Below are 15,033 nucleotides of genomic sequence, written 5' to 3' on the forward strand. Positions count from 1 at the left end.
TATCTCTGACAGCCGATTCAGACGGGGCCTCCATTGGTAACTTTTCAGCATTAGTCTAATGGATCTAATCCATCATGTCATGACCTCTGATTGAGAGTATGTGGTCCCATTAAACCCCCCCCCCCACCCCTACCTTCAGCAAGATTACCCCCATCCTGTTCATTAGAAATCAAAGCTCTTGCATTTATGGCACAGTCTCAGATAAGTATAGCGACCGGTCTTTAGCTGCACACATGCTACGTTATCTGGTCCGCTGCTCATTCCTGACATGGAAGGAATTATATACAGCCCTCTCTTTGAAGATGAAGGAGGCGATTTCCCTCATCTCACTAATGCTGGGCATTATGTTGCTCATGATGTACACCCCCCCCCCCCCCCCCCTCACACACACACCCTCCGTCTCTGGTTGTTTTGTTACGATGGGATTTAAGAATGCTGTTAATGTCTTTTTTTCCTTTTAATTGAACGTATGTAATAACGCAACTGTTTTCCCTTTCCTTCCTCCCCTCTTCTTCTCTCTCGGTGTTTAGAGAGGCGGCAGTCATGATGATTATGTTGTGGTTGTTTTACTGTATTTGAATGAAATAGCAAAGTCCAGTTGTCTCTTTCTCTCTCTTTTTTTATTTGATCCCTTTCTCAAGACACCCCATGTCATTTCGACAATCCATAACGACTGGCTGCAATTAATGAAATTATGAAGCCTCTATTTATGTGTATTGTTTAACACCCTCCAGCAGCTGGCTTGCCAAATGAGTGTCGTTCCTTCCCTCGGCTTACTTTGCGACTTCTACCCCCCCCCCCCCTTTGGACAAAGAATATACTTAATTTTTACAAGATGAACTATTAAAACTTTAATTTGCCAAAGCTGTTTACCATAAAAGCTGTGACAGGAACCGTAAATAACAAGAACGCAGATTTTGAGTTTTTACTTTTCCTTTCTTTTTACAAGGCTGTAAAGCGACCAAAATGCTTCTCTGAGTGTCAGGCATTAAAACCCGCCGCGCCTTCAGAGGAGCTTTTAATGAGCTCGGAAGCTGGCTCGGCGTTTCCTCTCCGCAGGCTGTCTGTCTTTGATTTGGACCCATTATCGCCCACAAACAGGGCCGCCGTGGCTCGCGCTGCAGCCATTTTGTGTGCAGATGTGAATGGCCCTGCTTTAACCGGAGGGCCCCTGACCCAAACCCCCCCCCCCCCCCTCCCCTTAACCACCCGTGTCGCTGCACAAGCACACACAGAAACACTGATTCATACCCACACATTTCCCTGCTTTATGTAAACCCAAAACATCTGCTCCTGCCAAGAGAGCTTTGAGAAAACACTCGCAAAAAGTACCTGCAAATGGTTTGTGTATTTGCGGAATAGGAATAAGTTAGTGTCACTTGTAATTAGCCTGTTTCAAAATAAAGCGCCAGTATTGGCCTGAGAACAGACATACAAAGTAACCATTCATACATGAGGCTCTCCCTCCCTCCAACCCTTCTCAGCTTACTGACTAGATTCCCATGTGTTCAGGGCATGATCAGAACGTACTTTCATACTACGGCTAATTCTAGATTATTCTGGTAGGCATTTGCTCTAAGGTTTCCACACATCAATTTCACCATGTCCAAGCCTTCCTCGGTTTCATGCTGATCTGTCCCGAATTAGCTTCGAACCGTGTGCAAATGTCATCTACATGGTTCAGCTTGAATTATAGAAGACAGACGCAAAACAGTTTTGCTTTCCGTGACTTTATGGACAGATATTTGGCCTTAATTTGAAGTTTGAATCTGGATTTCTAACACCTAAAACAAGCTGTATGTCTCCACCTACTCCCCTCACATCCATACCATCGGGGCCAAGAAAATGAAAAAGAAAGGCCCTGGCAGTCAAAAGCAATTAGATTCACATTTCGACAAATTCCAGTGAATAGAAACAACTGGTTTTAAAATGGTCTGATTCCACAAGCCGGGCCTCCACGCCTAACCTCTGTACGCTCAATTGGAAAATCATGCAGGCTGTCTTCATCTGGGCCGTTTGCTTAAGCGCTCGTATTGTTAGTAATTGAACTGCCTATCTGACCATGCAGTTGAAGTAAACCCATGACCGGTGCAAGCCAGCTGCTTTTCTCCAGGGTTTATTATTCTGGATCCAAACCAGCTACAGATGTTGATCATGTGTTTTGTTTTTGTAAATTGAAAGTAATGAAAGCTTATTATTTAAGGCTCGTACACGAAGGATTTTATTTCCTAATTCTTTCCTCTCCTTTTTTTCTACCAGTTCGACAAATACACCCCCAAACTGGACAATCCATTCATCAGACATTCAAACGTGAGTTTCTTTTTGTCATTCTTATTCAAATGTGTTATTTGCATTTGGCAAATCAAATATCTGACATATTTGAATGTTGCCCGAGAGCGTTTCTGGCGATGTGTGTGCATACGAGTCCTTCACGTATCTCTGCTTGATTTTGTTTTGTGTCTTCTTTTTTTTTTATATCTCGCGTCCTCCTCTTTCCTCCCCAGTTCTTCCCCTCCTACCCCCCCACCATGCCAGGCATGCCCCCGATGCTCCCACACTCAGGACCCTTCAGCTCGCTGCAAGGAGCCTTCCAACCCAAGGTCAGCCCCACACCCCCACCCTCAGCCTGTACACCGCTGAAACACCCACTCAATGCTTCATAAAATGGCTTGCACTCGAGTAAAGTCACCCTTTTATCAGCATAGAAACACATTTTAAATATCCTACTGCATGTAAACAGTGGCTGTACGCACTTACTTTCACTAGAGCAACTCATTTAGCAACCAGAGGCTATATATAGTAGTAGTAGTTTTAAGTTCAAATTCAAATGTTATGCGTGAAGGAACAAAATGGCCATAAGAATGACGTACCAATTTCATGTCTGGGACGATACATTTAAAAAAGGGGTCTGGTATAGAACAGAAAACATTACTTATGAACCTCCTGTGAAACGTGACAAATAATGTATTTATGAGAAATAGTTATGTTTTCATCTAGGGCTGGGCGATATGGTCTCTAAATGATATCGCGATATTTACTGACTATATCGCGATTTAAGATATATATCGCGATATTCTGAAATGTCCTCTAAAAAAAAAAAGAAAAAAATTATTTAACCCCCTGATGTTTACAGTCACGCCAGTATGATGATTCTAGTAGTCCCTGCAACATATGTCTGCATTAAAAAAAATCGACTAATAATAATGAAGAAAATTAACACATTTGTTGCAATAGTAATTTATGCACTAACTACATTACTACTTGTACTACAACATTTGAATCATCAGTTCTTCCTCATTTTCCTCAATTGTTCATATTTGGTTTATGAAAATAATGATATTGTGGTCATTGTTCAAAAATGCCTGCTATTATTATGAGTAGTATTATTATTATTATTAGTGTAATGCGCTTTCTGTCTTCCTGTCATTATCAGGAATTAGACATGTAATGGCTATGTATTAGATTAGATTATAACCTTCATTCTCCTAAACTGCTGGGACATTTCCCTATAGCCAATACCTTTTATATTTTCTACTCTTAACTTACTTGTCAGCATAGGTCGGCATTGATGTACAGAGCCGACAGAAGACCTTGTTTATATTGGCATCATATTGAGAGGTGCAGTGACGCGTCCTAAAACCAGGAAGTAAGCTGCTGGTTCCCTCGACAAAAAAGCAACGGGACTTCTCCACAGGGTTTTGGAAAATAGCTGGAAATAAAGTCTGTGGAAAACAAACCTGTTTGATAAATGCACGTTTTTTTCAGCCGGATAATCTCCACATGTCTACCCTACTTTTATAATTTTCGAATCATAAATCTAATCGATAGATTATAAAAGGGTTTTAGGACGCGTCGCTGCACCACTAGAAGCCAACTCCATCGATCAAGCTGGCTGAAACTTTCTCTCCCTCTTCTTCTCATGCTCCCTGTCACTCTCCTTTAACTCCTCCGGTGACTTTATTTTATTTGAAGATAGTTTTTTGCCCGGCGCTCACGGGCAAACGGGAGCCTGCTCGCGCTGGCTCTGCAGCAAACAGCTGCTGCGGAGCCAGCGCGAGCAGGCTCCCGTTTGCCTTTCACCCAACAACGACAACCGCCTCACGAAACGCTATGTTGTAGCGTTAATAAACGAAACAATTTAACAAAATTGCTTGTCAAAGTACCTATACCACTGGACAATTTTATTTTTTTTAAGCAATATTTTTAGTGGCCCGAGCGGGCAAGTGGAAAGTACGTTATGCTGGCCCGGGGTGTCTAAATAGTGCTTCCGAGCCAGCGGGCCATTTATAATGTCGAGCCCTGCTCTCTGTCACTGTGCATGTGTGTAATGTTTGTGTGCAAGTTAGACGGGGCCTGCGTGTGTGCCTGCGTGTGTGACTGTGTCTATGAGGGAGAAAGGAAAGCTCATTTTGGCCGCGGCGGGAAATTGATTTGACAACATAATACTCGATGTTCACGATGTGGTCATTTACGACATCGCATGGAGTGCAATCCACGATGTATCGTGTAAACTCGATATATCGCCCAGCCCTATTTTCATCTAAAAGCGCAGATAAGACAATGAAGTAATACGTTTAAAATAAAAGGCTCTATTTAGCTTTTGGGTTTTCCCTTTCCTGTCATGTGTTATAAAGGCTTGTGTGCATACCATGTAAATGGTCTGTGAAGGCTAGAAGTGAGTTTCTCTCCAATAAAAAAAAAAAGACCTTCTGTTTTCTGTCTTTGGTTGACAGAAGCAGCAAAGCTTCATACACCAAAGATCTGAACAAGATTGTAATAAATCTCACCCCATCCCATTTAAATCCACAAATCTATCTATAATACTCTGTCAGACCTGACTGGACCTGAACTGATCTAAGACAGGCCAGGCCACAGATGAGAAAGTGATGTTTAGGAGAGTGAAGGGGAGAATATGCAGAGGCAGTGTAGGATGTGAGGGGAGGGGAAGGGGTGAGGAGGGGTGTGAGGAGTCTGTCTGGCAGATGCCCAGCGGCTGTGACCCGGTGTAAGCCACCAATCAAAGCTGGCCTAAATCCGCTGGCCCGGTTCCCAGGGGGCTCTGTCGTGGAGGGGGCCCTTTTGTGGAAGGCCCCTCCAGATGGTTCTTGGAACAGTCTTATGTGTCCAAAGCCCCTGCTAAGTATTCCTGGAGAGTAGCTAGGGAGGGGGCGCTTGGGATGTGTGTTTGTTAGTGTGTGTGTGGGGGGGGGGGGGGGGGGGGTCACCCTGCCGGATCTTCTTCTCCGTGACGTGTCGGGATGGATTAATAAGGCTGATCTAGGCACTCCAAAGACTTAGAGATGGGGGGGAGATGTGTTTCTCTGACGCGGCTCAGCGCCTGCAGCATCTTCTCAGTTTGATCTACTGACATCAGCCAGGCAGAAGCAGTCGCTGAGGATTAGTGAGCTGTGCTGTAGGAAGGTATAGGGTAACAGGGATGCTAGCACCACTATAGCTAAAGTGTCTTACAGTGTTTTCAGTTTCTGGTGTTTCCATGCAACGCGTATCAATCTTGATTTGTTTGTACTGTGTATCCGTGCAGAATATAGTTCAAAGCTTAGTTTCATAACGCTGACATTCGTTCTCTAAATGATCCTTCAAGCACGTCTATTCATTACAGTTTATTATATTTCATTAAGCTGACGTTTTTATCCGCACAATAAGGGCAATCAACCGTGAAGATACAAGCTATAAACAGCGAGTACATTAGCTGTCAATAAACCAAAACATTTGTTGACTACGATACATATATTAATGTATTCATTTTTTTTGTATCTGGCAGAGTAACAGATAACAGAGAGGCTACAATAATACAATTAGCATAACACGAGTAGATAAATACATGCGTAAAACTGTTTCCCTCTCATGGGATTCAAACATTTCCAATAAATCAAAATGTATTCATAAAAAACAGAGGTAATCCTTTTCTAAGTTCACAATTAGTCTTTATCTGCTGAATATTGTCAGATGTGTGGACTTCAGCGGTTGAACAAATTCATTTCCACTGTAATCGTCAAGGTTACATTCATTTCATAAAATCGATTTAATACAAAAAGAGGAACTGTGACGACAGATATTCAAAGCGTCATTCTCAAACCCCCCAAAAAAGTCTTAAAAATAGATTATGAACACCTTGGAATACATATCCTGTTTTTCTTTAAATCTGTAAATGTTGCGTTTTTTACCGAACATCTAACCATGTTTCTGTTTCCTTTTGCCTCTCTTTCCATCAGTCATCTAATCCCATTGACGTTGGGGGACGTCCTGGAGCAGTACCTCACACACTCCTGCAGAAGGATCCACGGGTAAGCATCGATAGCATCCTGAAACAGTCTGAGTCTTTTCCTGTTGTCCCCCCTGTATGTGTCTCAAAGAGATGTGGATGCATGGATTTGCAAAGAGACACTCAGTATTAAATGAAGAATCGAAACACTGTTGATTCGTTAAGCCTGCAGAACTGCATATCCGCTTTTTATATATGTGTTGTTTACGTTATTGATTGTCCATTCGTCCATACAGATATCAGATCCATACAGGACATCCGTCAGGGTAAGTGGTTGTCTTGTCCATCTTCTGTAAAAAAAATGTTTCATCTCTCTGGCCAGGCCACAAAGTCTAAAACTGCAAATTCTTCAAACACTCCTGATCAAGGAAGTTCATGGTTTTGGCTGAATTTAAGGGTAGCTTTGAGGTCTCATTGGGCTGAAGTCAGGGTTAGATTTTTCTTAATCCGTTGCCTGGTTGAAAAATTCTGACGAGTTCCCACTTTGTAGTTTGGCCAGAAAATCTCAATGCCAGAATCCATTTTTAGCTCCTTATATCAAAGCCAGCAGGCTAACCTCAGTTTCTCTCTAAATTTTTAGAAACCTGGCAAGTGGTGCGCAGTGCATGTCCAGATCGCATGGCAGATCTACCACCACCAGCAGAAAATGAAGGTGCGTGACACGGATAACGATGTCTTTCAGGAATCCTGCTGTCATGTAAAACCAGAAACAGTGTATTGGGTAAAGGAATAAGTGAGGCTTGTCATGTCATAGTTGGATTGTTACCGATACAAAAATGCTGTTAAGGTTAATAATGATAACAAAGGCTTTCTGCATGACTCAATGCATTTAAATAGAAATAGGCCGATCAAAAACCACGACATTTATAGCACATAATCAGTATATGTGGTGCAGTGATTACTTATTTGTGGAGGCCGACACGGAAGTTAGCATCGCAAGAGCTCCCTTGTACAAACAACAATGAGATTTTTACATAAAAATTCACAATATTGCAGTAAATAAGATCTGTGGCAAACACACGTTTATGATACTTGCACCTTAACACCACTTAATAGCATATAAGCATAATTGCAATGTCTATAAGTAAAAAGCTAAATTAAGGCTATAAAGGAACTCACACTTCAAATCAACACCGCTAACACCGCTAAGCTAAAGGCGGCTAACTCTCCGCATGATGAGTTTTAATTGTCTCATTTTGCCACTTGCTGGCAACCGCTGTTTTTAAGACATGTATAAAGCTTCAGTCAAATGAAATAGCCAGAAGTAAAAAGTTAAAGTTAAGCTATTAAAGAACAACATCCTAGTCGCATGTCTACTTATCACCAAAGCTAAGCTAAAGGAAGCTAACTTTCGGCTTGATGACGTTTAGGACTCTCATTTAGACACATTAACAACCACTGTTTTAAATCCACCAGTGGGGTATTTACCGACATATGTTATGTTGTAGAAGCAAACATGAAACGCTCTTAAGGTAGTGTTTGCCACGGATATTATTTCAGGAATTTCACAAGAACACATTGACTTTGAGACGAGGGAACAGGAAGTCATAAATGCTAACTCATTTCCGTGTTTTAGGACTCAATCCTGCACCTTATGTAATTGTATTGATGATTGGGACACAGACAAAAATATTTGTGTGGAGGATGGTGTGGCCTCGCCATGGAGATCCTCTGCTTATGCCAATGGTGTCGGCCATTATTGGGCTTTGAACCCCCGTAAACAATGATATAGTTTTTCGAATCCATACAGATATTTGTATAACACTGTTAGCTACAATTTTAGACATGGAGCCATTGTTGATGTATCTGTCTTCCTCTGATCTCTCACTAAATGTAGCTGAGGATAAATCCTGCCTCTGGAAACGTTTGGTACTGTCTAGACACCTAATGTCCTTTCTTTGTCTCACTCTGCTTCTCTCTTGACTACAGCAAATGCAGCTGGATCCTCACAAACTAGACATGAATGGGAAGTTGGACCTGTTCAGTCGCCCCCCAGCTCCTGGAGTCTTCCCAGGGTTTCCATACCCTCACGACCTGGCACGACCCCTCTTCTCTTCCTCAGGTCAGTAAGGACTTTCCAATGCATGGTGACAACACAAATTATTCAAAACACTCAAATCATCCCTTTCCGAAACCCTCCCAGTGCCATTTTTTGTCTTTATGTAAATTAATGTTTTTAGCTGCAATTACTCCGTCACCACTGTAATGAACTGGCATCGGGTTTTTGTTTTTTCTCCCTCCTCTCATGTAATGTTCACTTAATTATAGTGCTTTTGTAGCAAATGTTTTGCCAGTAAAGGGAGACAGATATGTCTATGAATATGGATGACTCTCAGTGAGGTAATTGACTGATTTGCCCTGCGTTGGAGGGCAACAGAGAGGCGAAACAGCCTTTGACTGGTAATTATGCAGCGGTGTGTCAGAGGCAGTGCTGTAATTGGTTCTTTCATTAACAATTCATGGAATATGTGCCATGGTAACAGTGTTTCGTGAAAGGAGCCAGCTTGTTGCACAGTCAGGAAATGACCCCAATAAGCAGCTATAGACTCACGTGAGAGCTAAATATCAACAGCTCATTTGCTCAGTGGCAGCATCCTCTAGCTTAAATGTATATCCAACAAGATTTGGATGCAGAAAATATCTGTTAATATAAACTCACATTTACATTTTTAGAGTAGTTTCTGTAGAAAAATACTTACATGTTCTCTCTGCATGTCCACTTAGAGAAAGTATAATAATAATAATAATAACACTGTTATACCCTCTCTTTTCTGATAGGCCCAGGCCACCCCGCCCCCTCTCCTTACGGCCATGTCCCCCACCCCAGCGGCTTCCTGCCTCCTAGCCATTTGGCAGGTAAGTGTAAGTAACCCCACATTTATTTATTTTGCATACATGTATCTCCTCCTTCTCTTTGTCTCTTTGTCACCCGTTCACTTTCTCTCTTTTACAACATTGATTAAAACACATCACAAGACACCAAGGTGTAATTTGAAACATAGGTATTTCTAGATTTGATCATTTTTTTGAAATCATTTAAGGGTTATATGGAATCCATTTGGCCGATTTAGCATTTCTTTAAGATCACGGCAATGGCATACATTCGTGTATGATTCATAGCACAGTCTTAAATAACTGTCTGGTGTCATTAAAAATACTTACCTATTTCTTTGCAAAAGCCATATGCCGTGCAGCAGTATATGTTGTTTTCTATACTCTATGCTTGCAAAGTAATTTGACGGTAGATAATATTGGACTCATTTGTCCATTTCATATTTATTTGTATGCCTTCATTTATTTTCCTCCTTTCCATTTGACGCCTTCAGAGAGGCAAGTTGATTTCATGGAATAAGCCCTCGAGTCAATCCATTTTGTGCTTATGAATACATGGTGCACTGAGGAGGAAGACTTAGCGAACAAAATGTTCCTGCGTGGGGAATTCATGTGTGAGGCAGCGGAGACTTCTTAATTGTTGTCTTTTCTAATACATTAACAAACCCCCGAGCTGAAAATCCTTAAACCCTAATCTGTTGGTAAATCATGCATTTTCCTGATGGATTTTTCACCGTATTAAAATGGGGCTGCAAATTATCAGTTGATGAACTTCTCAGGGTAAAATGTTTGTGGTATTCTTCTAAATGTTACAGGCTGTAGTCTGTGACATTGGAGCCAACCAACACTTTTTTTTCCCCAATTAAACCATTGTGGTCCGTCTAGTCTAATTCTAACAGCGTCTAATTCCCCTTGTCCTACTCACTATTGTCTATTTTCAGCACAGAGCAACAACTCTTAAGTAGAAATGTCCCCCATCAGGCAGTGTTCCTCAGGGTCTCCTCTCCAGTTAGTGAATCCAGCTTCCAGCGACCTGGCCACTGCAGGATTATCAGTCAGAGAGCTAGGGTGGCAGCGCTAAAAGAAATCACAGCTCGCTTGTAAGAGAAAAGCCGAGTGGAATGGGCTGGTATCGGATCGAGCACCGCCAGCCAGCCCCCCCCCCATTTTTGCTAATCCCTGTTTGGCATTTTACAGATCCTTTCAGTCGCTCCAGTTCCTATGGCGGCCTCGGCAACCTTTCAACCAGTGCCTTCGGAGGATTAGGCAACCCCTCGCCTGGTAAGCGCTGGCCCCCTCTCCGCCTCCAACCCCTTTCAATCTGGCCCCTGTGGCCGGTAACAGAGCAGCGCAGGGCTAGCGTTAGACCACAGTGAGAGCCAGGAGAGGAGGAAATAAAAACACTTAGCTCTAGTTTCTGTGTCAAAACAGTCCCTAGCTCAGGGAGGCCCAAAAAACCTCCTCCACTTCATCCACCAACCACGTCCCCAACAGTCTGGCTTTAATCTGGCGGCGCTGCTGCCAACAGGCTCTCTCAGGGCCGCTGTTTGGTGGCAATTCATCCATTAATTATTTGACAAGCCCCTTCTGCACCACCATGGAGGGCTTTATCCCCCCCCCCCCCACCCCCTGCATCATTCTCTCTATGGCTTTCTCTCTTTCTCTTCATCCCTCCTATTTGTGTGCCAAAGCCTGTTGTGAAAATGGATGTGATTGGAATAGACATGCTGTGGAATGCTAAGGTCTCCCTTGGCTTCTCACAGCCTCTCAACTCCAATGGGCAAGTGAGTCTCCCCTGTTCATCCAGTGCAAAAAAAATGAAAGAAAGGGAGGCGAGGGGGGGGGGGGGGGGAAGCCCTTAAGTCCGAATGAGTAGTTTTTTTTTTCTCTGGTGGGGGGAGCCATTAACCTCTAACTCTTTCAAACAGATTCAGTGAGAGAACCTCCAGAGACAAAGACAAAAGCTGCTTTTGTTGTTGAGTCTTTCTCATCTTATGTGTCCTCAAGAAGGTTTTGTGCCCAATTAACTTACAGTGGGTCCCACGCCTGTCTCACCCCCCCCCCTCCCCCCCACCCCCTTTATCTCTCCAGGGTCCAACAACATGTTTGGCACCAAAGAGGGGCCAGGAGGAATGCCCACGTTCGGCAGCCCCCACCACGACACCTGGAACAGACTTCGACGCACACCGCCATCTTTCCCCACCCCGCCACAGTGGCCCAAAAGTGCCGACGCAGAGAGAAGCAGCTCGGCCAACAGCCACGAGAGAGAGAGGGAGAGGGAACGGGAGAGAGAGAGAGAAAGGGAGAGGGAACGTGAGAAGAGAGACTCGTCTGTCGGGAAAGACGAGAAGGAGAAAGACAGGTGAGTTTGAGGCCGACGTAAATGTACTTATGCTTTTAGATTATTATTTCAGATCATATCTGACAAAATGCCATTACTTGACAGTTTTCCTGCCATTTGACGCTACACTAGATGTCACTTTTGTTTTGAAGCATTAAGTGAAGAAGGGAAATCAATCACACACAAATTTAAGGGACAAAAAGTGTGAATATTTCCAGAAACATAACTAATATCACGAGGACATTTTCAGCTTGCAATAGCATCTAAACAAGCTGTTTTATAAATGAGTGTTCTGCACAGGTAGTATCAGGGAAACAACGCACTTTTTGAACCATAAAGGAAGTAAACATGTCACTGTAGGGACAAAATACAAATGTGAACCTGAAGATGAGCCAATCCTAACGTTTTTTTGTCTTATCCCTGGAAAATTCAATAAATGAAATTGATGTATCCAAAACAAAAACGGGTAACAGGCAGCTCTGAGAGAAATTGTCAAAAATACATTTGATGGGAATTTGTGAAAATCTACCAAACATTAAGTTAAAGTTAAGACAGTAGACAAGAGCAACGTCACCTAAATGTTTTTAAGGATAATAATAATTAAGCAATAGCTCACGACAGGCCGTGGTATATGCTCATTATATCACAGCTAAGGGGCGTGGTTCGGCCCGACGCGAAGCAGGCAGTTTGCTTTTCAGCCCAATGGTATACTGTTTTTCTCAGACGCGGAGGGATACTGACTTGTTGTGAAAAGTAACTTACAATTCTACCCGTGGTATACGCTCAGTATATCACGGCTAAGAACCAATCAGATTGCTTGATTTGACTTGTCCATTTTATAATAACGGATAAATCATTTTTGGAAAAGTATCTGACTACTTTTAAATCCAGGCTGAAGACTTTTCTTTTTGCCACTGCTTTTAATTGATATATTCATACCTCACACTGCACTGTAACTTTCATTCATGTACCTGTGTTATTCGTGTTTCATTATCTTTGCCTTTAAATGAGTGTTTTTAAATGCCATTTTATAATAAGTTACTTTATGCTCTTAATGTCTTTCATGTTTGTAAAGCCCTTTGAATTGCCTTGTGTTGAAAGTTGCTGTATAAATAAACTTGCCTTAATACATGATGTCCTTGCAGGGATTCTGTGGACCGTAATCGCCACTCCAACCGTTCGTCTCCGGCCTCGGCGCCGGTCAGCTACCAGATCAGCAACCTGATCCGCTCCAACAGCCAGAACTCCTGTGACTCGGGTCGACATCACAGCGGCAGCGTGGACCGGGTCCGTGAGGCGGAGAAGGAGCTTCTGGAGCGCCACAGAGAGTCTTCCTCGCAGGGCGACGTGAAGGTGAAGGAGAGCCGCTCGCCGGGCAAGGAAATGCTGGAGAGGAGATCTTCAGAGGACTCCATCAAACCCGCTCAACGATCTCCGTCCCCTTACTCTAAGGCGGTGATCAACGAGCAGGGCATGAAGATGGCAGGTGGGCCCCCGCCTACGCTCAAGGACAGCGACAGGAAGGAGCCCCCGATAGAGCTCCTCCACAAGGTGAAAAATGACATGAAGATTAAGGAGGAGAGGAAGGAGGAGCAGGAGGTGGTGGTGGTGAGCTCTGAGCCCCCACCTCAACCCCAAACTCTTCCTCCTCAAATGGGCCAGTCTATGAACCCTCACCACCACCACCCGCCGTTATCCCACCAGGCCCCTCTCCCCTTACATCGAGGCAGTGACATTCCAGTTCAAGGCATGCACGGCGTCCCCATGGCTCACTCGCTGCCTCTCTCCATGGGGGGCATGCCTCAGATGGGCAGCCTTAATGTGCTGGATCGGGCTCGTATGGCTCCCTTTATGGGTGTGAGCCCTATGGCGGGAAGGGAACGCCTCCCGCACCAGTCCTTCCCATGGGACCCGCTCCGGGAGGCGTACCGCAGCCTGGACCTGCAGCGGCGCATGGACTTCCAGCTCAGGGCGGAGCAGGGACACCGCTTCCCCAGCATGTACGAGCAGGAGCGAGCGTACCGCGAGAGGGAGGCGCACGACTACTCCCACCACGAGCACCTGTTGGAGGTACGGCGAGAGCACGAGAGGATGAGGCAGCAGGTGGAGGAGCGAGAGCGCATCCATCTGAGGGAGGAGCTGGACAGAGCGCGCCTCCATCAGCTGCACCAGTCCCCCATGGAGGGCCATCTACCCCACATGGCCCCTTTTATGCCCCACCTAGGCGGCATGCCCTACCCTAGACTCAGCCCCTCCACGGGACACAACGGCCCCATGAACAGGACACCCCCGACAGCCGCTTTAAGCGCACCTCCACCCCTTGTGCCAGCTGGTAGTGCCAGGCCAGTCTCACCCAGGAGGACTACCCCCCTCACCTCCACCCAGGACCCCCGGGACTACTCCCCGTCTCGCAACCCCAAAGAGGTAGAGGCTCGGTAGCTTCTTAGAAAGTCTTTGAGCCCCCTAATCTGAACTCCGATAGTGAACAAAATGCACTGCTCTTCACCAGGAGAGAGCAAACCTCCCTAAGGGAAAGAGTATGATTGTACAAAGTAAAGGTGTGTAAGGCTGATTAAGCACATGCCATGACTTTATTTTTAACGGACTGGAGGTCGAACAATGTCGGTAAAGAGAACATAAATATGTGTATGTTTATATCCGGCTTAAATATTTGATAATTATTAATATATTAATCAAATACCTTTTTTCAGCTTTGTGCGAAAAGAGAGGTCCTGAAATGAGTTTGTACATTTCCTATCCGTGTTCCATGTATAGATATCATTTCTATGAATTGTATGTATTTTGTGCATTACGCCTTTTACAATATTTATCCCAGTTGATTGTGAGACATATCCATTATGACCCACTGTAAAGACTGGATTTCATTTCAACTTTCAGTTATTTAACCTCATGGTACCAGGATATCCTCAATGATGATGAAAATGTACAAAGTTACATTACGGATTTTTGTTTTGTTCAATTGTTTTGCCTTTGAGATATGCAGATAAATATATATTATGAGGTCTTTGTTCAGTCTCTGTAAAGAAAACTGATGTAAATAACCTGTTGATATTTCTTCGCTGCAAAATGACCGTGTACATTTATTAGTCTTTTTAACCATTTCTAGAAAAATGAAATGAAATGAAACATGGGGGATCACGTCCCTGTTGGATATCATGGAAACAGACAAGCCTGGCCAATGGGTGTTTGACTGGAGGGGTGTTGTAAGGGGGCCTAGAAGGATCATCTGCAATCTATGCAAAGCAGCACACAGCACCCTTATGAACCCGGACGGAGCGGACGATACGAGAGACACTTGGATTAACACATGTTTATAGAAAATGATGGAATTATGAAAAGACTTCCAAGTCAAAAACTGGACCAGCCCCGGACAGAAAAGAAGGACACTTTTTCGAGTGGGCGGCAAAACGGACTTTCTCTGTCAACCTTGTGGTGTTGTGCAGTTGTTTTTCTTAGACTCTTGTATACAAAACAAGTAGAGTTTTAGGCGTGCAAAAAAATGAAAATGAACATTCTTGGTTTAAAATGTACGGAATAAAGTTTGGACCTAATGTCA

The 15,033-nt window shown here is 43.9% G+C and overlaps 1 protein-coding gene across 11 annotated transcripts in view; it reads left to right on the forward strand.

Annotated features, from left to right (window-relative positions):
* fbrsl1 (fibrosin-like 1) overlaps positions 1-15,033 on the forward strand; it is a 349,667-nt gene extending 334,634 nt beyond the window's left edge. For 7 of the 11 annotated variants that reach the window (XM_079690032.1, XM_079690031.1, XM_079690036.1 and 4 more), the window contains 10 exons: positions 2,260-2,310; positions 2,505-2,600; positions 6,234-6,305; positions 6,520-6,549; positions 6,864-6,935; positions 8,213-8,345; positions 9,062-9,145; positions 10,313-10,396; positions 11,207-11,477; positions 12,602-15,033. In XM_079690032.1, coding sequence (XP_079546158.1) covers positions 2,260-2,310; positions 2,505-2,600; positions 6,234-6,305; positions 6,520-6,549; positions 6,864-6,935; positions 8,213-8,345; positions 9,062-9,145; positions 10,313-10,396; positions 11,207-11,477; positions 12,602-13,895 — 2,187 coding nt within the window. In that variant the 3' untranslated portion in view covers positions 13,896-15,033. The remainder of the gene's footprint in view (positions 1-2,259; positions 2,311-2,504; positions 2,601-6,233; positions 6,306-6,519; positions 6,550-6,863; positions 6,936-8,212; positions 8,346-9,061; positions 9,146-10,312; positions 10,397-11,206; positions 11,478-12,601) is intronic. The other 4 variants (XM_079690035.1, XM_079690041.1, XM_079690033.1 and 1 more) reach the window with 4 other exon arrangements.

Source organism: Notothenia rossii (assembly GCF_949606895.1).
Source record: "Notothenia rossii genome assembly, chromosome: 6".
Lineage (NCBI taxonomy): Eukaryota > Metazoa > Chordata > Actinopteri > Perciformes > Nototheniidae > Notothenia > Notothenia rossii.